Source organism: Anarhichas minor, unplaced genomic scaffold (assembly GCF_050575085.1).
Source record: "Anarhichas minor isolate MPS153535 unplaced genomic scaffold, ASM5057508v1 ptg000028l, whole genome shotgun sequence".
NCBI classification, from domain to species: Eukaryota; Metazoa; Chordata; class Actinopteri; order Perciformes; family Anarhichadidae; genus Anarhichas; species Anarhichas minor.
The window spans coordinates 9,135,138-9,162,176 of NW_027466474.1; the positions used below are offsets into that span (position 1 = coordinate 9,135,138).

The window sequence follows — 27,039 nt, forward strand, 5'->3', positions numbered from 1 at the left end:
TCCTGTACGGTTGCGTTGATGCAGGCACGTCGTATGTGTTGACAACGGCTGTCCCAGTGATCGAGCAGTGGGCGGGGGAAAGACATGGGAAGAATAGTGAAGCCAAAGGCTGGTCATGTTTTCTAGATGAATAAAGGGAGATTGATTATGCAAATGTCAGGCTTCAATGGATGGGAGAGAGACACGTTGGGAGATGGGTGTGGGTGGGAAAAGGAATATATTTATGCATATGCATGTTGGAGGATGACACAAGAATTGTTTGACAGCTTTAATTAAACTCAACTGAGTCATCCTCTGAGCTGCAGCTTCAATCGCATTTGAATGAGTCACACATTCAGCAGCGCACATGGAATAAGGCCCCTCTCTTTAAACCTCCCCTCTACTCTCTGTCTGCCTCTTTGTGTGTGTGTGTGTGTGTGTGTGTGTGTGTGTGTGTGTGTGTGTGTGTGTACACTTCTAAACTTGAACGCACCAGTGTTTGGCATGTTCCCAGTGACTTCCTCATGGATTTTGAGTTGGTTAATAAGGTGAGCTGGGATGCTGCAGATCAATACTTGGAGCTTCTTTTATCAGAAATCTGGTCCATTCCTGAATACTAGCAGACAGAGCTTCACTTTGCTTGGCACCATTTTAATTGTTGCCATTATGGGATTCATTTTGCCAGAACCTTTTATTTGAGGTGCAGTAGACCGACTGATATTGTATAGTCACAGGCAGATAGTTTACCTGACTGCTTAACACAGGTACGATATAACGATATCCAAAATTGAAGACGATATCTATAGTCTCATGTCACGATATTGATGTAATATGGATGTATTGACCAGCCCTACTTCTCGTGCACTGATTGCTTAAGCTAAACAGCCATCAATTCAACTTGCCATGCGGGACACGCCACAAAAACAAGGGGCACAGATGCTTAATGGCGGCCGGGTGTGTCAGGTAGTGAACAAAATAAACAGCAAACAATGACTCTTCCAATGTACATACTGTATGGGGTTGCAGGTGTTGTTTTAAGGCACACAATAATTTGAAATGTATCCTTTTAACGTTATAAAGTAATTAACTTGGATGTTTATTGTGCATACTTTATTCATTCTTTATTATACTCTATTATTCAGTTATGTTTATTTTTTCAAATAAGCTCTTATCCTGTATTTTCTGTAATTGTACACTTTGCTCATAAAGTTAATTGTTAAACTGTAAAATGTTAGGGATCTTTGCCAAAACATCTTTATGTTTTGTGATAATGTTAAAAGCAAACATTGGCCAATAGATCTTTAACTAAAATCTAGTATTGGTCAGGCTTTAATTTGAACACAAGCATTAAGGGTACACACACACACACACACACACACATGCACACACACACACACACGCAGTTGCATTAATAAACCTAATACACAATATAATCAAGCTGACATTTCATAAACTCTAAGTGGTCTGTTTAATGATCTTCAGTTGATTTGATTTTAAGTAATCAACACTGTAAACGACTCGCATTTGCTGTGATAATAATCCACCCTGGTGCACACGTGCACACACACACACACACACACACACACACGCTCAAATTAAATGTTCATGACCCCTTACTTGCATGTGTTTTTACTTTTATTACTGAAATATTTCATGGGGAGAGCTTTACCACTTAGCTGAAAACAGAAAATACCATCCAACTCTGCTTCACTTCCAGTGAATGCACCTTTTTATCAAGCCGCACTTGAGTTGTTTCACTTCCTGGGACACAGGAACTGCAATACCTTGCACTGTAGGATCCCTGGGGAGGCTAGTTGTGTGAGGGTAAGGGTTGGTCATCAATAATCGTCACGTTAGAGTTGCATCTGATCAAACCCAGCCAATCGGATATTGGCTTTGGTTAAAGCTGGATTTTGATAGCACCACCACAACGCCAGACAGACGTATTCCATGTCATCAGGTTGCATCTTACTTATATTCCTACAAATTAAGCAACGAAATATGTTTTATGTGTCTCAAATTTTAAAAGTCGGTATGACTGCTGTGTGTGTGCGTGAGTGTTTGTGTGTGTGCCTTATTCACTTCTCGTACGCTTCCTCCCCTGTCCCAGTTTAACAAGGACACTCAGCAAGGGAGCAGGAATTGGCCAGACAGCAATATTCCTGACTCAGATTTTATAGCTGGCCTAGTTTCATACTTTTGCAGCGAAGGTCAAAGTATAAGTAAACATTTTGTGAAGGTGTGGGTACAGTATAAGTGTGTGCTTTTGTGTTTGGAATATACTTTTCCCAGACTGCCGATGTTATCAACAGAGGCAATTGAAATTCTGGTACGGCAGGTCGTGGTCCGATTTAACTTTGGCTACATCTTTTTCCAGGGCACACTCACACATTTGATCATAGCCTTTATGATACATTGGTCTGTGTGTGTGTGTGTGTGTGTGTGTGTGTGTGTGTGTGTGTGTGTGTGTGTGTGTGTGTGGACAGTTTGCATTTAATTATTTGATGATGAATGAAGATGTACTACATAGTGATTGGATTGAAAAATATATTTTGACAGTTCTCTCTAGTGAGCATTTGCTTGTGCAGAAAACACAGCGCTGTATGCAGAATGTCCGTTTGCGAGCTAACATGTTCTTTTTCTGTTTTCCTTTCATTTCTTACCTGATAACTTTCTTTCACTGATGGTACAACAGGTAAGTCTGTCATTTCTATTCGCTCATTTCTTTGTTGGCTTAACCACAGTAATTAGTGTGTTAGTGGGTTTGTGTGTTTGTACATATTTTCTGGTCGGTGTGTTATTTTTGACTGCAGGGACTTGGGCTGTTTCTTTTAACCTGGGTTCTAACCACATAGACATCTACTGTACACACACAGGCAGTGCGCACACACACACACATAGAAGTCTGTGCCGCTGGCGAGATGATTTGTCGACTTTGAGCGTATGAGTGTGTTTGTAGGTGTTTTAGCAGGTACAGCCTTGGTTACAGTACTGGCCTCCAGGCTTGAGTGTGGCAGTGGAGATTTGTAGCTCTGTACTCTGCTCTCCCCTGAGTCTCCACACACACACATACACACACACACACACACTGCATTTTGATTTTATCACCGACACTGAAAACTCTGTGGCCTCTAGTTTGACTGCTGTTAACTCGTGCAATCAGTGAATACCACTCCTGCGTTGTGATGATGAAATCCCCCACTAGTGGTACCTGTTACCACTGCAGGCCTACTGGGTGTATCCCACTGACAGCGTTCATCTCTGGCCGTGGTTACTCTTGTCTTTTCAATGCCACTCCTGAGTTCAGATGCGACAGATCAGAACTCAGCCATATCCGAATATGCTTCAATGCGACCTGCCTGATTGGATAGTGATTGGATATATTTCAGGATCAAAGGAGCTTACCCATCTTCCCCGCAGTATTAGTGTACTTGTTTTATTGAAGAATAGCTGCAAACAAAGCTCTGCTTTTCCTATAAATTCAATACAATGAAATTCCCTCAATATTTTGTTATTTAAAACGTTTTATATTGAGGCAGAAATATCAGGAAATGTTGGTTTTTCCTCAGCAGTAACTTTGCATGACTCAGACAGCGGGTCTTAGGTGTGTTTTCCTCCTCTTTGTTCTCTCTTGGGAGAGGAACTCCTGTGTGGGGGGAAAGATGAAGGAGACCTACATCTGATGAATTGTAAGTTGTGCCCACATACTGTCCACACCTCACTGCGATGTGGACTCACCTCGGCATGTGGCCTGGCTGATTGGATCCCAATGTGAGTGAGATCCGATCTTGCTCAGGCTATGTAAAACAAAGCACAGAGAATCTCTGATTACAACACACGCAGAGGGAGAGCGACTTCATTCTCTGCAGACATTACTCCACCATATCTTTACATAGCACATAGTAGTTTACCGAGATATTAATGTTGTATAATACTCTTTTGAACTATGATATAAACATTGTAAAGTTCCTGAACCCTGCCAGTTAAGGTCTTAATCTTAGTATGGGTTTTGAACAGGGCGTGAAATGATAAACTGAGTAACTGTAGCACTTCAGAGTTTCTATTTATTCATATTTCTATGTTTCCGTACTTGTAAAAATGTTCTACCAGCACAATACTAACCCCTGAAACACAATATGAACTGGCAGGCTGTAGAGTTTATTCATCAAGAGGAGCCACTTATCTTTATAGCCTGGATGGATGCATGTCCAAGTTATAGAGTGGTGGCTGTCAAGGCTGCGGTTGACTGATGGTGCATACAATTCTACTTCTCATGCAGTCTTGCTGCATATTAGTATAGATCTTCTGCTGCATTCATGACACAAAAGTATCATAATCTATTTCAAATGTCCCACTTATGTATTAGTTTGTATACCAAATTAGGTGAATTTGGTTAAATGAGCCACTCAGGGGGTCGAGTAGTTTGGCCAATGACAGGTTTGATACCTGCCTCATCTTATCCACGCGTCACTGAGTAAGACACTGAACCCAAACCAGTCCTGATGTATGTGTATGGGGAAGTAATGTATTTGCTGAAAAATAAATGAATGCAATGTAAATAGACTTTTCCCTCTGATTATGCTGTGTGCTCAGGTAAATGTGATTTTTCTTTACTTGGCTGCTTTGAAATAGCATTACGTTTAGCTTTGAGAAAGATTTGTGATCTGAAACTCAGCTCCTACTTTTCCAATACCGCTGCTTTATGTCGGCACTTTGTTTGCTCTATACAACCTCTTTAAAGCTCATGTACGTTTACCTGACATAAACCTGAATTAAATATAGATGATTAGAATGATGTAGAGCTGATCTACTCTAGTGTAGTACAAAGGGTAATGCTTTGCTTACGATGCTCGTATTGTGTTAATAGCAGGAATAAATGTATAGTAGCTGTATGTTTAGTGGTGTGTATCCCTGAGATTGATAGTCCAACATAAATGAAGAGACAGTAATACAATATTGAAGTGACCATATACTACTGTACTCTAAAGTGTACAGAGGAGTGGGAGAGATAGTGGTGAAGGAAATAGGGGGACTTAGTTGGAGAGCAACCAAACATCATTTTTGAAAGTGACAGCTCCATTACTGCTATCATCCATTAATAACCAGCCAGGTCATTAGTGTGAGAAATGAATCCAGGCGCTCGCAGAGACAAACAAACACAATGCTAATCTCTGTTCTCAAACGGAGTGTCAACAGCCCCGACATGAATGAGGGGAATGGAAAGTGAGCGGAGAGGTCAGGGTGGAGAGCAACATAGGGAAGGAGACGGAGGAGATGACGAAGGTCGAGATATTGAGTCCGACAAAGGAAAAGCTGAAGGGGATGGCAATGGAAAGTGATCCAGCAGATATCGAAACAGGCTAATGAGACTGAGAGGAAAGACGCAAAAGAAGAGGGTGAAGGAAGGGAAAGAATAGTGAATTGCCTGTGATTTCTGTTCGAGGACTTTTTTCTTCAAGTTTGGACAAGGACAGCTTCATTATTTGCATCATCTGTGAAGAGCCAGCTAAGTCATTAGTGCTGGAATCGAGTCCTGCTTCACAGAGACAAACAAACAGTGCTGATCTCGAGCCTCAAACAGGCTGCCAATCAACCACCAGGTGTGTCTGTGATGAACGGCAATTAATCTGCGAGAGGGGCAGAGAGCAAAAGAGGTGATCTGTGGTCTGTCCTACGTGTCTCCACGCTGCGTCATTACCTCACTGGAGTCAGCCAATCATATTTCATGAAGAAACGTTTCCTCCCTCTCCTTCACACTCTTTCTACCTTCATTTCACTTGAGTACCTTTTGGTGTTTTTTCTTTTTTCTTCCATTCCCAGTTTTGTGTCTGCCTGTCACTGCCTGTTCTATTATATCATTCTCTTTTTTATATAATTGCTCTATTATCGACCCTATCATGGCTTACTCACTTCCCACAGGTCTTTTTCTCCGTGTCTCTTAAAAGGAGAGTACAATGGTACTTGATGGTGTTGAAGTACAATAACAGATTTCCTGCTGATGGAAAAAAAAAACAGTGCCTCCACTACAAATAAGCCTACGTGTGTGTGTGTGTGTGTGTGTGTGTGTGTGTGTGTGTGTGTACATGTTAGTAGATGACAGTAGCGTAGTGACAGCTCCAAACTAAGCCTGCAGATGTTGCTGACTTTATAAGATGAGATGAGACAATATTAAATTATATTGGATCTGTGTAGTATGTAAAGTAATACAGTGTAGGACCACAAAGGTAAACTATAAAGCAATGCATACAATAATATGAAAGCAAAATGGAATATCATAGAGGAATGTTAACATAGTAGCAAGTGTTACCAACAATTTCAACGCATGCACTACTAGAGCCTCTGATTTGAAGATCTCAATGCGGCAGGGAGTGTTTGTTCTCCTGAAACCCAGAGCCATAACACGCTCTTTAAAGACTGGACCATTTCTGCCTTAGATTGTGTAGTACAATGAGTTTAGCTGTAATATATCACCTTAAATTGCTTTATGGGTGTGTTGCTGTTAACATGAGCATCTCCTGGCCTCAGCACTGAGACACAGACACACACGCACTAACACACGTACACTGGCATTATACATATGCACAGTTTTCTTGTCGATCTATTTCGATTCTGCTTTGTGGTGCAGAGTCTGTATTGGATTTGTGTTTGGAACCAGCCTGCTGCTTTATTCGTGCTTTGTCATCACACAAAACCACACGCACGCACAAACTATATATACATGTAGAAAAGTGTGAACAATTAATTTTTCCAATTTTAGTGACCTGAGGCAGAAGTGCTGCCGTGGCACCAAGCAGGATGAGCACATTAATAGAAGGAGGAATACAGTATCAGAATGTGGCGAGCTTCATTATGAAGACCAACCACATCAGCTCCTCTCATCCTCCTTAATTGCAGCAGACAGTTTCTAATGAGCCAGGAGGAGAGTTCAGGTCAGACTTTCATCAGGAAAAACTTCTCCGGGAGGCAGTGAGACTACAATTACAGTAACTTATGTCTCATTATTACTGTTGTATTTCTTGTTTAATTAAGTGATTAAGACACAGGATTTGATCCTCAGGATGCTGTAAATGATTTCACACTTAAATCTTGAACCTGCATTTAAGAGTCCGACAGTCTGTTGTGCAGAAACGCACTCAAGGTACCTATTTTGTTAGATCCATGTGCTGTGAAATTAATTACCAAAGAGCAGTTCGACCCGCGTAAACTCAAATCATAAACTGCAGATGGAAAAGCGCCTTAATGCTGTTTAACGGCTACAGTATTGAATCAGCTGAAGGTAAAGACCTGAGAACAAAGTTGTGGATGACAATATTTGCATTATTCTTACACAGTGAAGGCATAAATTCCCTTAAAAATGGCATTTGATATACATTTACTGAGGAGTTTTAAGCTGCGTATTTAAGTGCACTGAACTGGATGAACAATGTAAATCAAAGTGAAAGCGTCAAAGCTCATATCACACATTCAAGAGCTTCATTTTGTAGAGGTCTGCGTGTGCGACGACGCCAATTAAAGCAACAAAAATTGCTCTTTATGCGATAAGAGTTGGTTTAAGCGAGCTGGAACACAACCAAAATTGAATGCCAAAAGGAGAAATTGCACTTTGACGCCTGCTTTGCATAAACACAACCTCCATCCACCTCAGCGCAAACATTTTCATTTGAAGTCACGATTTCACCAAAAAGGCACAAGCACAAAAGAACAAACTTCATGAAGCTGGCATTGCAACTGGGTTTGCGCTACTGTTGTCTTTGCCCAAAGAAAATAGAGATTTGCTTCTTTCCAGACCCAAGTCTGGAGCGGTATCACAGTACGGCTTCTCTCTGCTGTGTTTTATTATTCATTCTACAGAATATTTACAGTACTAGACAGGTGCTCTCACTATTTTCCCTCTAGGACCTCTCTGTCATCTGTATGTTTGTCTGCTTGCTGTTAGGATCCCAGATTGGACTGTGTGTCATTGGGGAGCATGAGGTTGTGATAAAAAATGATTTTATTGTGCTCTTTTACTGGAACCTGCGTGCGTGTGTGTGTGTGTGTGTACCGGGTCCTTCGCTGTCCTTCATTTTCAAATAAAATGGGTATTGCTTCAATCGTAAATTTAAAACTGAAAATGGACGGATGGAAAATGGGTAAAAAGATCCCTGCTGTGAATAAAGGAACCTTGAAATTGCAGTATTACACAGCAGATCCCCCACTCAGCCCTTAAAGGCATAGTGCCTGTGCTATTTCTTTGGTGGCACTTTTTTTTTAAACTTTGCCTTGAGCTCTGACCTCTAGCGACACTCGACGTGACCCAACACTTTGATTTATTTTCTGTTGCTGTTTTTTGACAAGACACACTACACTAGTAAAACACACAGTAGATCTGAGGAGAACAAAAACATCCAGTTGGTGCAACTTAACAGCTGGATGCCGAAGAAAAATTGGACTAAAATACAGGCAGATAGAATAAATGGGTTTTCCAGTGCTGCCTGTGTTATCAAATTGATTAATGTTTTTCTTAATTTGCTTGTATTTTTGTGTTGTTGTGGGGTTTTTTTTCTGCACGAGACATCAGTTTGGTGATGTATTTTTCATTTGCTTCTGTTTTCTCCACTTAATTGTGTTTTCTTACTGTACTGTAGTACTGGTGAAATGATTGAGTTAATTTAATTAGACGCCCACTTCCCTTCTTCCTCCACACTCTCGAGGCGTCTGCCCTCTGACCGGTTCATATGGGCCCTCAGTGTCTAGGATGCGTTCAGGCACAGTATTAAGGGTCACCCCAGACACACAATCACTAGTTATACCCCACAACGTCAGAAAATAGACTTGAACTGGTCTTCATTTCAAATCCTATCATATTCTTTATTTACTATTCATATTCTCATTTATCATACTGTAGCCTGCATCGCTTCCCTCTTTCTGTTTTGCTCTTGAGCCCCGAACATTACACTGTCCATTTTGATTAAAGTGCTCCTTCAGTATAAGAGGGAAGTAAAGACACTTGTTTTACAGGCTGTGTGCTCATAGTAGTGCCTGAAAAGGGGATTGTCCTTGATGCAGTATCCAATACTTAAAACCCGATGATGATGTATTAGGGTGAATAGTTTTAGTTGCAAGTTGTTTTATGGTGCTTCATAAGTGTGCTGGGTATACCGTTAGGGTGTTGAGGGGCTCAGTTCTGTGTTTCAAAGAGGCCTCCTGAGAGGAAGAGCAGCCTATGAGTGCATGTTGTTGTCAGCCTGCAGTCTTATGGGGCTGAACGTATTGTCATCCAGAGAGATAAAACAGAGCTCATTGACTTATCTCGACTTTTAACAAGCACTCCAGAGATATTATGAGCTCCCTTTCATCCCTACAAAATCTTTCTCACATAGACACGTTTTCATCTTTCAGCACTTGCAGAATTCAGCATCTTCAATTAGCAAATCAAATTAGCTGCCACTGTATGCTCTGCAGCCTCAGTTTTCACATCTTGTGGTTGCCCAGCTTGATGGTTTATGTTCTCGTGCTTCACGTTGACACCCTGGTTTACACAATTGTTTCGACCGAAGTGGAAGCAGGCTGCAACGTTGCCATATTACTGCGGTTGGAGTGAGACTTTGGCAGCTCAGCCAGAGGGGAGTTACAGTACTCAAGATGATAAGAGCTTGGATATGTCAACAGTAGGTTGTGTAACATCACACCGAGGCACTTGGCAGTCTGGCCAGGATCCAATGCCATGTAAGCGGTGATGAAAAGGTTCTTGACGATAGGATTCACATGGGGGGAAAAAAGCAGTTCAGTTTCCAGGTGGCGGGAAACTATGCAGCTTGACTCAGAGCATCACCGAGGTGAGCAGAAATTCCACCTCATGGGCCAGAGTGTAATTATATATGGCATTTTGCCCATATACATATCTTCATGTGTCGGTGTGAGGGGTCTGCTTACAGTTCGTCTGCAACAATTTGGATCATCGATTACTTGTATAAGTAATTCAGCAAAAAACTGCTATAATTCTATTCAAACATCTAGTTTCAGCGTCTCAAATTTGAATATTTTCTGGTTTCCTCAGTCTTCAGTGAACGGGATATCTTATCTTATCTCTCCCTTATTGTATCTTCTCTGAAACTTTTCAATCACAACAACATCCTACGTACACAGCATCCTCTCTCGATACTGACTAAATCTCTCTCTCTCTGCTGCATTGACACACATCTTACGAAGATAGCAGCAAACAGTCTCGGAGGGACACAAAATGTAGAACAGGCTCCCTCGCTTCAGTCATGTGTCTCGAAGTCAAATAAAAAAAGCTTTAAAATGGAGATAAATACCTTCATATCCAGTTCAATTACTTTTCCACTCTAGTATCAGCATTTTGATTAGCGTCCCTGTCAGCTTCATGATTATGATGCCGATTATGGTGATCATAACTGTTGTGATGATGGTGATGATGATTGTGTTTGCGATTACTCTGCTTACTGACTGTGGCCGTGTCACAGACGCAATCTCTCATCCGCTCAGCTCCTTCTGTGTGGAATTTGTAGTCTGAAGGAGCTTTAACGGGTCCAGACCTGTTCCAGACAGAGAGGATAATGTGTCTCTATGGGAGACGAGAAAAAGCAAAATAGATGGGTAGAGTGGGAATTTAGCATCCAAAACAATTTTGAGATAAAAAAGAAGAGCATAGTGTAGATATAACATACAACTCTCAGATGTATGGGAGTGTGGGGGGACCAAAATGGTGACAAAATTAGGAACAAATTAATGGAAATGAATGAAAAATAATCATATTTCACACATTTGGTGTATATGTATGTTTTGTATATTTTGTATTATATAGAATATACTATATAGTGTCTCACACACTTCCAAGATCACCGTTGCCCCTTTATTTCCAGAACATGTATTGCTGCTGGTGCCTATTGAGCCCGATGTGGCTGAGAGGATTACAGATTAGTTTTTTCTTTTGTGCTCAGTTTATATTACTGCAATTTATATTTCTAAGTTCAAAGCTCCACTCCCACCATGTGCACCTCTCTCTGTCAGTGTGGGAACAGGCTGCTCTTGTATGATAGTATTTTGAACATTCACATTGTTTCTGTTTATAACGCTTGTAAATTGTGTGCACTTTAAAGCGAGACTACAATATGCGATTGCAATGCAAACAACTGTATGACAATCGTGAAGGTAAAACATAGAATAGCAGTAGCACAAGTCGAGAAAAGTCAGGTATGTGAAGCACGGGTTCAGACATGGAGAAAGAACAACACAGAGAGAGCAATAATCAGGAAACAACTCTTAGATGGAACATTTTCCTCTTGTCTCACACATGATGCTTTGTGAATTGGGTTTGAATTGCTTTAAGGGCACTCCGGCAGGAAAACGGCCTAAACACGCAGACCCATGGAGGTTAAGACCTATAATCACAACAATAATTTGTGCAGGAAAAAAAAAGAGAGAAACAAAGAGAGAAAAGAATCCATCAGCTTGTGATTATCGCCTCAGTAGCAGACACTCAAATCTCATCCAACAGCTATTAGGGAAAAGATGGAAAGAAACGGAGAATGTAAGATAGCAAAGATGTCACGATACAGAGATGTGTTAGGGTTGTTCGTCATCAGCTGGGTTTCGAGAAGGGAAAGGATATGACTAGTGAATAACTTTCTCTTTCTTTCCTCTTTGTGAAGAATAGCAAGATACTTTCCAACTGAAAAGAATGACAAACAGACTATATCTCATCATGCATTCTTTGTAGTTCTTATTTGATAAAGAGTCTGCAGATAAACTCCTGACAGGCCCACGCGGCACGTTTCAGTCCCTGTATTGATTGGCAAACCGGCTGTCTGTCTGAGTGAATGATGGACTGTAGATCGTGTTATTATTCGCAGCACCTCTCTTCACCTCGCACTGCTGACTCCCAGAGCTTCAACCAAAACAAATCTACATTTACAGCAGGGTTTCTGGAAATGTTATTAAGCTCATCCGTCATCTTGACTCAATTACTGTATCAACAGCATCCAGAGAGATTTTGTGTTAAAGCTTTAAGCACAGATGTAAAAAATCCACTGAGTGCTTCTCAGAGGAGTCACTGTTGTTTTAAGCGGATGGGTGGCTTCAAGCCTCAGTATCTACTCGGTATCTTTGGCATCAGTCTGATGTTTTCAGTCTAATTATGCTGATCTCGTAATTACGCAGCAAGAAAGAAGGATTTTAATAGAAGCATTAAGGCTGACTTGACTGATCTAAGTGGATGTAAAATGGTGAATAAGCCGCTGAACTCTGCTGTACCGAGTTTAGACATACAAGTTTTTCCAGTGAGCAGCTGGAGAGACTTAAGTTGATGGTGCGTGTAAAAGCACCTCCTCTGGAGCCCGACTGAAAGACGATTCACTAGACTGATATTGTGGTTCAGAACTGAGAGCAGAGAGAGCAATAAGAGCTTCTACTCACCCCAATAAGCTCACTTTCACTGTTTGAGAGCGCGTGTGAAATTCAGAATAATTAACATTGACTGATTTTCACATGGTTTGGCTGTTGAGGCCCAAACACACTGACAGCATTAAATGACGCGCCTCATTTGTCAACTGAAGCTCCTATGGCGCAATGCAGGCATCATATTTAAAATGACAGCACAGAACCAGGAGGATTTTAGGAAAACGCTCGCTATTTAGGCAACATTTTTGTATATTACAGATACCACTTAATCTTTTGACTTGATCTAAACAACGACAGTCCTGGTTCAAAACCATAAAATGGATAAGATTAAATTATTGATATCTTATAGATGAGAGTTGAACTAGACAACGCAAAATTGTCGAGTAGTTGGTGTCACATGGTCCGCCGGATGGAAGATGTATCACTCTGTTGGAGTTGTTGGGACTACAAACACTCACTGCTGTACAGTGTCTCTTACCTCATACACAATCACCGTCCTGTAGAGAGCACACACAAACAGGCACACAAACAGAATTCACATTGAGTGGTGACAGCTGATGTGACCTCGGCGACGTTTGTCTTTTTAACCAGTGAAAGCAACAATAGTAGTATTATTGTTAATGAATAATGTATTTCTCAAATAAAATATCGTCCTCTGGGGAAAATCCTTAGCTTTTGATTCCTTTTAGCTCTCTCCAAACAGGTACTGCAGCTGCGAAAAAAAAACAGCTCTGGTTGCTGGGTACTTATTTGAAACAAGGTCGGGGTAGAAGTGTCAAAACAGTTTTGCATACGTCATGACACTTTCAATGCATCTGGGCCACAAGCAGCTTGAGAAAGTGTAAAGGCAACTGCTCTGTTCGGAATGTATCTATGACATCTCAATATTCTAGAATCCAACGGTGCAATCGCAAAGAATTCGAACCACACATGTGTCATTTCTATACTAACACACTGCAGCTGACATGAACCATGAATATGAGTTTTCCTAGGTGCTGACTCACAGCTGTAACTAAAGTGACCCTCCTTTACTATGAAAGACAAACGATTACCTAGAGTTAATCTATGAATAGCCATGTCATCATCTGGAAGGAACCAATCATCACACCGGTCAGTCAGGCTTCACTTTGCACAATAACATGCACGGATCTGTCACATATCTGTGCGCACAAGAGACAATCTAACAGTATTGCTTAACATATTCTACTAACTCCTGTGCAGGTTCACAAGTAATGTTTGATATACAGTGAATCACACAAGTTAAGGATTGATAAACTTATGGATGGATGGCTGTAGTGATTCTTGGTAAGATTAAGGCTTGTAACCAAGTTACAGTACATGTGACACCTGTAACTGTTGAATCTTGTCTGATTCCCACTGCAAGCTGTTTTCTTGCTAAAGCAAAAAGGAGTAGGGAAAGTGGAAAACCAAAAAATATGCATCATCAGACTAATATGCATCATCACAAACGGATGAGTATGATCAGGAACGGTTGCAAATCCCGGTCTCACCTCTGCCGGGCAAAATAAGGCTCCGATCGACCAATGAAAGCAATGGGAGGGGTGCTTCTCCCAGGAGGGCTCATTAAATTAGATTTAGTAAAGACTATAGTAATTGCATTACATCATCGTATAATCCCTGCAGAGTGAAGACGCATTCTTTAGCCAATCAGTGCCGAGATGGGCCGGTTGGAAGGGCCAATCCCCATGTGGGCTTGTTAGGGACCTGGTTCTGTTTGTTTGTTGAGAAGAGAGAGAGAGAGAGAGAGAGAGAGAGAGAGAGAGAGAGAGAGAGAGAGAGGCAATAGCAGGTTAGACTGATGGAGGCGATGAGGAAAACACAGCAATTTCTGTGTGTGTGTTTGGTTCTGGCTGTCTCTCTCCATGCTGTGTCTGAAGAAGGCAATGTATGTGTTTGGCCGTGTGGTGCTCTGATCCAACGTGGGAAAAGGTTCAGTTAAGTTCAATTGGTCAGGCAGGTCCCATCCTCTCCTCCCGTCGGTTGGCTGGGTTTTGTTTAAAATTCTGTTTCCAGTACGGCTTCTGAAATTTGGTTTCGATACCAAAATAATACTTATCTTAAAATGTTTGCTTTCAATCAGGGGCTATCTCATCGAAGAAGAAATAAACCAGAGGTTTGATACCCAGCCCTGGTCACTGCTAATGGGTGTAAGGGGTTATTGTGTGTGGTGAAATGGGTTTTTGGTTGTGGAAACAGATCAGACCGGATTAACTGCTCAGACTGTAAGACCTCTAACACTATCTGGGTTCATGTGTCCCTTTGTGTCCTAGTAGGTAGTACATTGCTACCTTTAGTCCATAAAAAGGGGAATAACTTTTTTCTCTATATCATGCTTTTAATGTTGATGATTACTTAATTTTAACAAATTAATTGACAACAATTATGTGTGTTTGTTCATCCTCATTAAGTCCACTCTGATGAATCATTTACATATCATACTGTATCCTTACTCTATTATCAAAGATAGACTTTTGAATTCCTGATGATTTGTTTAATGTCATGTCTATATTTGTGTGTGTGTGTGTGTGTGTGTGTGTGTGTGTGTGTTTGTGTGTGTTTGTACTGTATATATATTCAGTTTTACTGACGAAGCTGAAATGTAACAAAACATGATGGAATTGGGGCTTGAACAGTGTTGACATTACACTATGTGTATTATTCATCTTGAAGTATGACTAGGATCTGCGGCATTGTTTGTGTCGGCTTTAGTTTTGACGGAGTGCACTTGTTTAGATAAAGACGTCTCTCAGCTGTAGCTAACCTGAAGTTGCAGTTCTCTGCTGCAACGTCTTAAATCAGACACCATGTTTGCTTCATCTTCCTCCCTTATGCTCTTCTTCTTTCCTCCTCGTCTGGCTTGCATCTTGCATTCACCTTTCCAATCCTTTCTCCTCCTCATTTTCCTACATCAGCACCACTCCCTCTTTTCTCTTTGTTTCACTGACTCTGTTCCTGACTAAGCCTTTTAGGCTGTGTGTGATTGGGAGTGTGTGTATCTCTGTGTGTGTGTGTGCGTGTGTTTGTGGTGTCAGTGCTTAGTCTTGGTAATCTTTATAACTAACTTTGATCAGACGTAATGCATGTTGCTGTTTCACTGTTGTGTTTATAAGACTGTGGGTGTAACAGTGAAGAGGCTGTCCTGCTTAAAATTCTCTTTCCTTCCCTCAAGCGGCAGCAGTGCTTTGTTTGTCCAAAAACATCCATATTATTTGTCCATCAGTGTGTGCGTGTGTGTGGGGGGGGGGGGGGGGGGGGGCGGGGGCTGTTGTTATGGCCATGCCCTCTAACTGTGGTTCAGATCCTGACTTCTACCCTATGCCGCGTTGTTTCATTGTCCCTGATGCACCCTAAGGTGATACATATTGAAATCTAAGAAAGTTTACAGTATTGCTGTTCACATTTTTTTGCTGCAAATTAATTCATGGTGATGAGACCACTTCCCCAAACACACCAAAACCTTTTTATTGTTTTTGCCCTGCAGTTTGATTGTGTCTGACATAACGTATACGTGCTGATTAATCATATTATAGACTTAAAATAGAAGTGCAAGTGTAATTTGAAATGTGAGAAGAAGTTGGTGAGTTAAGCCAAATTCAATATAAAACATTTGATCCAAACAAATTGTATACAGACCAAAATTCAAGGTGACGCAAATAAAGCTTGAAAAAGCTTGTAAAAGTACAATGTTTTCTGTTCTGTTTTTTGGGGGTATGTTTCTAGACTAGTTGTTATCCTAAAAGTAACAACAACAAGTAAAAGTCAATGTACAGTCTATTTCTTTACCATACCAATGAGATGGTCAAAAATGGCCAATAAAGGATGTGAATAAACCTGCCAGAGCTCGAATGAGTTCCCATGTCTCACATTACAGAAAATTGAATATCTTTGGCTGTTCAAAATATATATATCAAACACCCCTTCGAGCTCTGGGAAATTCTGAGTAAAATATGATTAATTGAGAAAATATTCTGCAGATTCATCTGTAAAGAAAAGTGTTAAAAATCCTCTCAGCAACATTTTTAGATTTAACATGGATATTAACATTTTTGTTCTTGCGTTGACCTGCAATCGTGTCAGGCTCTCTTTTCATGAAGAAAACTATAAGCTCAAACAATATATCGCTGTTTTTGCGCATGGACCACTCGTTTGGATTATAGATGAGCTCAGCTTTTACCTCCAGAAGAACCCACATGGTGAAAGAAATAGACTACAGTTTTTCCATAAAAAAGTGACAAAGTGACAAATGTTCACATACAGCAAACATAAAAAACACTTTGTAAAAAGTGTAGTGTGACTTCCTTTGAACTTTCTATTCTGTCAACAGACAGGCAAACAATGAGAAAGAAAGAAAGTGTCAGAGAAGAATGAAGGCAACGGAGGAAGAGATTGGGGGGGAAAAAGGGAAGTGTGGAGGGCAGGACAGCTCCGACAGGCTGAGGGTGGAGGAAACCTACAAACTTACTGAAGTGGACGATTAAACAGAGCAGACTAATGCACCTGGAGTAAAGACAGGGCATTTATCTCCCCGTCCTCCGAAGCGCTTCCCTTGTTTCCCCAGTGGAGCAGACAGATAACAGAGCCTGCGTATGATTGTCTTAACACTTGGCCCGTCGCCACCGCTGCACTATCAACGGGGGATACCGTCAGGAGCGGGGGGGATTCTGTCAGATAGGGTGGTATTAAAAAAGATAAGATAGTCTTGTACAGGAAGTTAGCAGACCGAATTTAGATCATTTGAGTTCTGTGTGTGAACTAGAACAAGAACTGCAGCTGTAAGCCCGCTATCATGGTTCCTTTCACACTGTTTTTGCATAATTTTCTTCACTTTTCATACAATTTCACAGTGAGACTCAATGGATCTGTTTAGGGTACTAAGTCTCTTGCAGAGGGACACACAGAGAGAAAATCATAGTTGCCATATGAATATATTAAGTCTGTTTTGCATCCTTTGCCCTCCTTTTTTGTGCCTTACTCTTCTGTTTTTTCATTTATCTCCATTCTGGAGCCGTCTCGCAGCTCATCAATGCAAATATATGGATTCAATTACAGCCAATGTATCTTTTCTATCTGCCTGGGTTCCATTTAATGCAACAAATTGAAGATCTAGCGACCAGTTAGAAAGCAGTAAGAGAAAAAGAGTTGCTGGCCCACATTTTCTTTCTCTGTAATTTCCGCTCTTTCTTTCCAAATCTCACTTTCGCTTTCAGAGACATTATTCAGCTTTGGGCGTTTAAATGTAGTGTTGACAACACAGGCAGAAAACAGCTGAAGCAGGTGAGCTATTAGCATTTTTTTTAACGTTCACTCTAAAGATGTACGTATATCCTGCTCAGCGGTGACAGTCTTGTGAGCTAGAGGCGATAGAGAGTGTGAGGAGGGAACTGAAATGTTGAGTATTTTTTTTTTTTTCGAGGAGCAGGGTGAACAGACAGCTACGGCTTTGTTTTTCACACCAAGGAGAGCTTATGGAAGTATGGCAGCCACAGGAAAGCACTGTGTGAGAGCTGAGACTGTTAGCAGCCAGCAGAGTCTATTCATCATGATCTATAGCGTTTCGCTGCACACTCGCTGGTGGAGCTCACCTCACAGATCAAGGACCCACATTCACAGTCCACTAGTCCGACAGACCTGTAGTCAAGTAGACAAAAAGACAAGGAACAACATTTCCTATTGTGTTTCCTTAACCAATCACACAGCCAGGGGCTGCAGGCAGCAGACCTGTCGCCGTGTCAAGCTAATCTAGTGATATGCTGTCTTCTCTATTATTTCGTACACTGTGACCACCAGCCTCAGTCTCCCCCAGCCCTAGATCTAGATCTAGGCTGACCTCGACACGCCGGCCGGCTATTGGAAGGTTTACAAACGCTGATCTGACAGCCAAAAGTGACTTGGGAACAGTTACAAACATGAGACTAAACTAGGTGTGAGGAGAAAAAATCTGAATCAAGTGTTTCCTACTTTCTATTTCTGCCTTGTCAGCTTCCTTCAGCCATCTGCTTTATCTCCTTCTCCTCTGTTTTTATTCTGTTTAACTCGGATGTCTGACTGAGAGTTTCTCTTTTGTCCTTTATCCTTGTTACTGACTTACTTCTTGAGACAGTCACTCAGTCATTTTTTCATCCATTTAGTAAGTCAACCTTCAAGCTGAAAGTGCTTGATTATTGTTCAAGTCATTTATCATGTCAAACATTTGCTGGTTCCAGTTTCGGTACCTTCTGGAATGTGAGAATATGCTTCTTTTCTACGCTTCAAATCATTGTTATTGACACCAAAATGTAATTTTAAATGATTGTTTGATTAATAGAAAAATGATAAACAGAATAATCAATGAAGAAAATAGTTAATTGTAGCCCAAAATATAGCTTTAAAAAGGAAATATTTACTTTCATGATACATCTGTTATATCAGATGTCAAGAAATGACGTCTCTGCGTACTGCACAAGTCAAGGATGACTAGGAGGGGTAAAGGCACCAGTGTACGAGCACTAATTGTGGCTGCGTTCAGTAATTACTTTCCAAAACACAACAGCCAACATTCACACTCACTTCATGCAGCGAGTAGTCAGGTGTTTGGAGGTGAGAACGTAAGCAGGGTTTAAAACTCCTCATGTGTACAAAGAAGTGCAACACTACAGTACTCACTCTAGATGACAGGGATTTTGTTGTCAAATGGTCCTCAAAATCTCCTCATTCATTAGATTCTTTGCATCATTTCAAGTATCACATGCCATGTGGATGGAAATATAACCGTGGAAGCTTTGACAACCAATAATTTAGTCCAACGTGTCATTCATCTACACCAACTCTGTGTCTCTACACATGTTCTTTCTGCTCAATCTGTGTTCCTCACTCAGTCTCTTCTGCTTAAAACTTCATCTTCTCTCACCAGGGAATGTGCAAAGATTGCTGTTTCCCAGAGCTCCATTATCAGTCTCCTCCTTTGTCTTTCCCTTTTTCTTTGTTTCTTCAAACTCTAGTTTTCCTCCTGGTGCCCCCTCTCTACTCACTACACTTTTTTGTAACTCTATCTCTCCTTCTTTCCATCGACTCCTCTTCTCTTGTAATCATTCATTTTCATGTTCAATATCCTGAAATTGAGAGGAAATGGGAGAAAAGGGAAAGGAAGCCATGTTTGGAAAGGGTATTGGAAAGAAGAAAGAAATCTGAAGTGCGTGAAGATGGCAAGATATTCTGAATAACAAGCTGCTTAGTGAAGGTTTCTCCCTCATTAACGTGAAGAGAGAGGAAAGAGTGAAACGGAAGCACATTTTTGATGTTCGGCTTTGAGCCACATTGTTCAGATTCTGGATCAGTTGAGGGATGTTTTCAGCAGTGTGAGAACGAGGAGTAGAGAGGAGAAGAGAGTTGATGAATGAGGGAGGCTATAAAAATAGAAAGCCAAGGGGAGAAGGGGGGGGAAGTAAGCAGAAAGAAAAGAAGTCATTTGTCTCAGTTTAGAGAAGCCGGATTGGCTGTGAATACAAATGTCATTGGTTCGCCAGATCCTTACGTAACGTTACAGTCTGGAAGGAATTAATTGTTATAAGACAGTTTGATTTTAGCTTAATTGTGTGTGTGTGTGTGTGTGTGTGTGTGTGTGTGTGTGTGTGTGTGTGTGTGTGAGAGAGAGAGAAGAGAGAGAGAGAGAGAGAAAGAAAGCTTACTATTCATTTCAGTCTGTGTAGCTGACACAGCTGCATGTGTGAGTGTGTGTGTGTGTATCTTCTCAGCACCACATGTAATATTCAGTGTTACTTGTCTGTTCATGTCAATGAGATGCTGCCTGTCAATCTGGAGGCTGTAGACACGAATACTGGATAGACTCAGGAGGAGCTGCCCTGGAGGAAAGCAAACTACCATCTCTGTTCTCCCTCACTCACTCCGCGATCCGTCCACCTCACCCCTTCTCCTCCCCTGCACCCTGCCTTTGATTCCTTGTCATCTTCCCACCTCTTGGTTATTCGTCAATCTCTCTTTAGTTCCTGGACATCCCTTCGTCGCCCTTCTTCTTTTCTTGCTCTCACAATACTTTGCTTCTCTTCCCCTTAGCTTTAGTGTCTGTCTCCATTCTCTTGTTCAGTCCGTTTCCCTGTCTACTTCACAGCTCAGCTACGGATACATTTGTAGGTTTTAAGATATTTTGCTTTTCAGAGTCAGAATCGGCTTTAATGGCCAAGAAAATACAGGTATTTTGTTGCTCTCAAAGTACATGCACAGAAATTGGCATACTGCACCAGTCCTGACTGTCTGTTGAAGTCTATTCCTGTCCCGTTTGGTGGCTGACCCAAACCACACAGTGATGGATGTGCAGAGAATAGACTGGATAATTGCAATGACTGGATCAGCAGCTCCTGAGGCAAGCTGAGCTTCCTGAGCTGGCACAGGAAGTACATCCTCTGCTGGGCCTTTTTCCTGATGGTGTCTATGTTGGAAGTCCTATGAGGTCCTGGGAGATGGTGGATCTCAGAGACCTGAAGGCTTTCATAGCAGACACAGTGTTATCTTTTACCAATGTATCTATGAAATCCATCTGAACATGTTACATTACATGTTTAGAATATAGTCATCAAATGCTTTTAAAATAATGGTTATAAACCAAAAAAAACAACAAATTTTTAGTACAGTTTGCATAGAATGTTAAATCCTCGCTGACAACAGACCCTAACCAAAGGGTAACATTCTGCTTACAATAAAGGATTGCAAGCTTGTTTATTAATAATCATGAGATGGCAAGTAATACCAGCTTAAGGGTTAAAAAGACTTCCATCTGTTGGAGGACCTGTTGATCAATCAAACATCTCCGCTTTCACTGGTGGTGTAAATGTGTTCACTATGGATCTGCCGCCGCAGTAATGACGGCTGTATACTCACATCATTGAGTCAGTTAAGGATAACAATCATGACCTCCCATTGCTGGGGGTTTGAGTGCTGGTCATAAGGTTAATAGCATGTAACGTAGCAAACTACTGATCCAACATATTTGTCCATATAAAACATGCTATATAAAAAGCTACGACCCCTATGAATAACTCAAGTCAATAATGCACCGATTATCTTGTTTTATAGGACCGTCCTGCGTTCGGAGATTCTGTTTTGTTGGCTTTGGTCAAATAATTGAGTATGTTATAAAGTATGGTGATTAATTCTATGAACAGGACCGGATTGGTTGACTTCACACAAAGATATTTCTTATCCTACTAACGAGGACAACGTTTCTAGTGAGAACGGGCTCATCACATGTACTAGTTCTTCCCTCTGGTTGTGTTTGTTGCTTTTCCGAATGGGAGCGTTTTTCCACTCCGGTATTGTTGATGAAGCAAAACTGCCTCCACTGGTCCTACTCAGCATTCCTCACTTCTGCAGAGGCCTAACAATAAAGTAATCTGATTCTCTGTTCTGCCATCTGCTCACATAGCTCATGTATCAGCTTCACGTGATGCTGATCAGATCCCAGACCAGTGTTTGGCTATAAGTAGGATGCGGCCTAAGGAGGACAGCAGGGACTTGGTGCAGAGGAAGAAAGTACAGGAGGACGAGGAGAGGGGAATGAATTAGAGCCTATGGGGGGAAAGATGTGGGAGAGGAATTTGGCAAGGTCCCAGACCCATGAATAAAATGCATTTAGTATGCAGTAAATTTTTAAGGCTGTTTAGATTCCACGAGAGGCCAGATTTGCATCCTCATCCCGATTATGACATCTTCAGTCAGCACTACAGGCATGGCTTTGCCTATTTTTATTTTAATGCAAGTATTAGTATTCGTGCAAATACAAACACACACACACGTTCAGTGAAGGTTAGAGTACTTCTGCTGAGAGAAGCTAATCGCGCTGATGCCATTCTCACTCTGGTTCCCCTGTGTATCAAGTCTTTTCCTTCTCTACCTTTTACTGGACTTCCTCAGGGATCTGCTATCAGATGAGATCTCAGGCCCATCACTTTTAACTGGAAAAGGAAAAAAAGAAATGAACCGACCTGCTGGAGACCAAGGAGACAGAATGACAAACGTGAAGAGGTCATCGCAGAAGTGAAACTGTCCTCAAAGTTAAATGAAAACACTGGTTATTTGTGCATTCAGCTTTAACAGCCCACTTTTGACAAAGTGCCATTTTGCAGCAGTGCAAATAATGGGCACATGCTTGCTAGTATCTCTGTTTTGAGTCATATTATTGGTTTGGATATATTTTGGATATGTTGTTTACACTGAACATAGAGGAATCCTGTTATCGATCTCTTTTTCATTCTGAAAGTATCCAACTTTCTCAATGTTAGTTCAGCTTTGGTTTTTACTGTTTCATATCGAGCAAGTTTGTCATTTCAGTTCCAACTAAGATACCTTAAACTGGATAAGGTGTTTGTATACCACAGTAGTTTCTATCAGAGTACTCCAGCTTGCATATCCAGGTTTCTGGGACTGGAATATATATATATAGTCTCAAATGTGACAATCTGGCAGGGAATATGTGGAAATGGGCCGGTATACACATACTGCTAGGCTGATAAGGGAAATGGGAAACAGATGAACAGGTTGGCGTGGAAGGTCAGGTGATAGGAATTGCGGGAAAGGGGTTAGTGCAGAGAAGCAGGGAGTGGCTGGATCTGGAATGACAGGAGAGATAGTATAGTGGCAGGGAAAAACCAAGCAGACAACAGAATGAAGAGCAGGAGCTGGCTGGTTGTGACAGAGAGTCTGACTTAGACACTAGAAACTGGGGTTCAGGATGAACAACACAGCCAAGTAACCATATTGCCAAGTGTATCGTATATGCTAATTTATAGTTTTCACCAAGTCGTGTCTGCTCATTTCCTTCTACATTTCCTCATTGACATGTCTGACCCTTCTCTTGCTCTGGGGAGACTGTCTGAACACTGCAGCCTAGTTTAACTTGATTATATAGCTGCTAAACAACATCGTCTAATGGAACTACTCACTGGGACATGAAGATGTTTCAACACAGACATGCACTCAATTAAGCATAATTAAAATGGTGGCCCTGCTAAATAAACTGCATCATGTACCGTTTTATAATAAAGGAATCCCATTTTTCGCTGACAGATGACAGATGTTGTGCTACATTTTAAACAGATTTTAATTAAACCCTAAAAAAAACGTAATCAAGCGGTTCAATTTTTGTTTGCCAACAACCTCCTGCAGAGTGTTAGCAACTTTAAATGGACACGGTTGAAAGACTTCCCTCAATGTGGAGCTCACTGCTGGAAATTCCTGCACCACCTCCAACAAAGATGATACGATTATGACAACACAGTTTTATCTCCTTCTAATGGCTTTTTAAGATTTGAATGACGGTGGGACAATATTGCAGCCAGCTCAACAGCCAGTTGGTGCTTTTGACATGAGTGCACCATTAATGGGGGTCTTGGGCAAGGAAAGGTCATCCCTGAGACTTATATAGAATAATAAGAGCAACCACGAACCTCAAAGCTGGGCAAATCGTTAGGCAAAGATTCCATAATAACCATTCAGTATGTTGTAATTCAAGTGGTCTGGGAGAAAACCAGACTCCTGCACCTGCTCTTGGTTGGGTTGTCTAGCGTGTGACAGGAGACGTTGGCCAATCGCAGTTCATTTCTAAATAAACTGCCTTCCCCAGCTTTAAGTAGCATGCATCAGCTAGTAAAGAAAACAGTGCAAGCACACCTCAGGCACAGTAAATGCTGTCATCTAATGATAACAAATGAAACACTCTCTCTTTACACACAACATATTTGAAGCTGCAGGTCGAAATTAACTCAGCAGAAAACACCAACATGTCCAGATGGAACAACGGACAGCAAGAAATAGCAAACACAGTGCCCTCCTGATCAGTACCAGAAACTATAGTTGGAAGCTTCGAAGCTTCATTCTTAACGTTGACATTCAAATTCTAAATCAACATTTGAATGCTGCGCAACTTCTTGGTTTTGCAGATCAAATTCAGGCCACACTAGTGTTCTTAGTAGAATACTATTTGTAGAATTAGATACCAGTGATCGATGCCTATAGGATTTTTTCCGATTCCTGATCCAAACATTTCCAGTAAGTCCAGAGCCTTTTAAAGTCCAGAAGTCAAATTTACTGAAAGAAGATGGATGTAATCTTTTCCAAAAGTCAGATCATGTTTTTATCAAACAATATATTCAGCTTCAATCCATATTTGTCAGCGTTTAGCCTTTCAGAAACATTTTCAACAGATTGTTTCGACATTACTAAATTTAGATACTGCCACATTTAGTTATGCGGAATAACAACGCCAGTTGCCAAGATGTTGGTTCATCAAAATTGATATTCTTTAAATAAAGATTACAGTAAATTAGTGAGGAAATGTACTTTTTGATGTGGTAAAACAGACGTCAGAAAACGAGATTCCTCACGTATGTCAAGTTTGAAGTAGTTGTACTTGTAAGGGAAGAACATACAACATTCTCAATCCTATATTCAGATAAGGAATACCTTTAACCCTCTCCTCTCCACAATATCCTGGCAAAATAAAAAGGCACTAAATTCCCATTCCCTATTTTCCCTCTTGCCTCTATTTATGCACAACTCCCCTGCCTCTCCCTCTTTCTTCCTCCCCTCTCTCTTTATGCCGTGCCTCAACTAAGCCTGTACAATTTGCCCTCGATGTGTTTCAAATTACATGCCACATCAAATAAGGCTGCGAGTGTGAGTGAGTGAGTGAGTGTGTGTGTGTGTGTGTGTGTGTGTGTGTGTGCGTCCTTTAGTATTCTACCGCCTTCAGAATCAGTTTCCTATTAAATGAATCTCTGGAGTTGAGCTCAGTATTCAGAATGAGTAACACAGGGTTGTAATAGATCTGATAGACAAAGCATACTTTGCCATTATCACTGACCTTTCTTTCTTTCCCTCCTCTCTCCCTTCTATTCCTCTGCCTCTCTCCTCTGCAATCATTTAAAGGAAGCGGAGGTAAGTAAATCCATTGTGTTTGTGATTTGATAATAGCACTTTAAGAAAATACTGCAGCACCTTCCTGGAGGCCACATTGCAGTGTCTGGTTGGCACTTGCTTTAAGACATTGTTGCCGAGCTGGAGAGGTGTTGCTGATTTAAATGCACAGCAGGTTGGGTGGCTGCTCAGCCATAACGTGGTATAGTTCAGCATATTAAAATGTTGCTGTAGAGGTCTGGTAGGTTTCATACTTTTAAGCAAACACGGCCAAAAGTATGCAGATACCTGCACATCGCACCCATATTGATTGTTGCTCATCCTTTTTAAACCGTGCATTAATATGCTCAATTTTCCTTTTGAGGTTTTCCACTAAATCTTGAAGAGTTTTGGCCACACAGATAAGACGCCTTTGTTTGTTTGTTTTTCTCTACACAATGTTTTCTGATTTTGTGTTAACAATTTCCTATTAGCTGTGAGCAAAAATACAAAGTTTGAAAACAAGCTCAAGAGAAAAGGGAGCCTGCGCTCTGTATTGATGCTCTCAAATAGACTATTACAATTACGATGTTTCGGCATTATGTCTACATCAATTACCAGCTCGACCTGTGATTCATACCTTGGTTAAAAAGGATGAAGTCTATATTAGTGAACTTCACACATTGAATATTACCTGACGCTGAAATTATTGCCTTTTTGCACATACAGACCAGATATGTTGGAATGTGCAAATGCATTACCTTCAAGCAAATAAAGGATAAAAAAGGTATTGCCTACGCAGAACAGTTTAATGACCTATTAGGGCCTTATATACTGATTATTTTTCCTGCAACATTTTAACTGTCATCTCATTTCACTTTTGTATTGGCTCAAATGTCGGACGTTGTCATTTATAGAACAAGGACTGGAGGAGTAGGTCCACTCTCCATTTTCTGTGGACTGTGACCACATGTTCTGGTTTCTTTTGGTTTCTTTTTTGTGTCTTCCTGCCTGTACTTAGTACCTGTCTCTGGTTTCTGTCTCTGACAGTATGTATTCTAATCTACTGGCTTTTTTTCCTTCTTTCCAATGTTCCAAAAAGCTTTCTTTACATTGCGTTATAATTTGGTTTACTCTGATTGGTGTTTGGAGACCTCATGCTCTTTTAATTTAATAATAAAGGAGAGAGAGAGAGATCCTGCTTTCAAACCCAGCAGGTTTTCTTTGCCCCGGTCACTGTCATAGTGTCACTGACACAGCCTCACACCCTGCTGACACACATATGCCTTGCTCTGGGCACTACTTAAGATGCAGACAGCACCGCTGTGTGTGGGCATGTGTGTGGGTGTGTCTGTGTATCGCTCATGTTGCAAATAAAGCACTTTAGACTACATTCAGTGCAAACCTCATTCTGTAACATTTCATCCCCCTCTATTTAGCATGTATAAGCGGTATACATCATTTTAAAAATGGTTGATAATACACTATAATGTGGTTGTGAGCATAGGCTATATATGTGTTTATTATGACAGTATAGTAAAACTGTTGTAATCATTTTAAAAGTCTTCATAGCAGAAGCTATAATTGAGTACATTGAAAAATCCTTAAAATGTCCTTATATCTGCTTATAGTGTGTTATGAACCTTTCATAGTGCCTTTAAATGCAAACGGCGCTCACAGTGAAGGTTCAGTCAGGACTGTGAAGTCATTTACACCCCACAGATCAGCTGATCATCAGCTGATCTACCTGAGCAT

At 41.0% G+C, this 27,039-nt stretch overlaps 1 protein-coding gene across 1 annotated transcript in view; it reads left to right on the forward strand.

Annotated features, from left to right (window-relative positions):
• spock1 (SPARC (osteonectin), cwcv and kazal like domains proteoglycan 1) overlaps positions 1–27,039 on the forward strand; it is an 80,682-nt gene that overhangs the window by 12,116 nt on the left and 41,527 nt on the right. Inside the window, exon 3 of the mRNA XM_076103474.1 lies at positions 25,318–25,326. Coding sequence (XP_075959589.1) covers positions 25,318–25,326 — 9 coding nt within the window. The remainder of the gene's footprint in view (positions 1–25,317; positions 25,327–27,039) is intronic.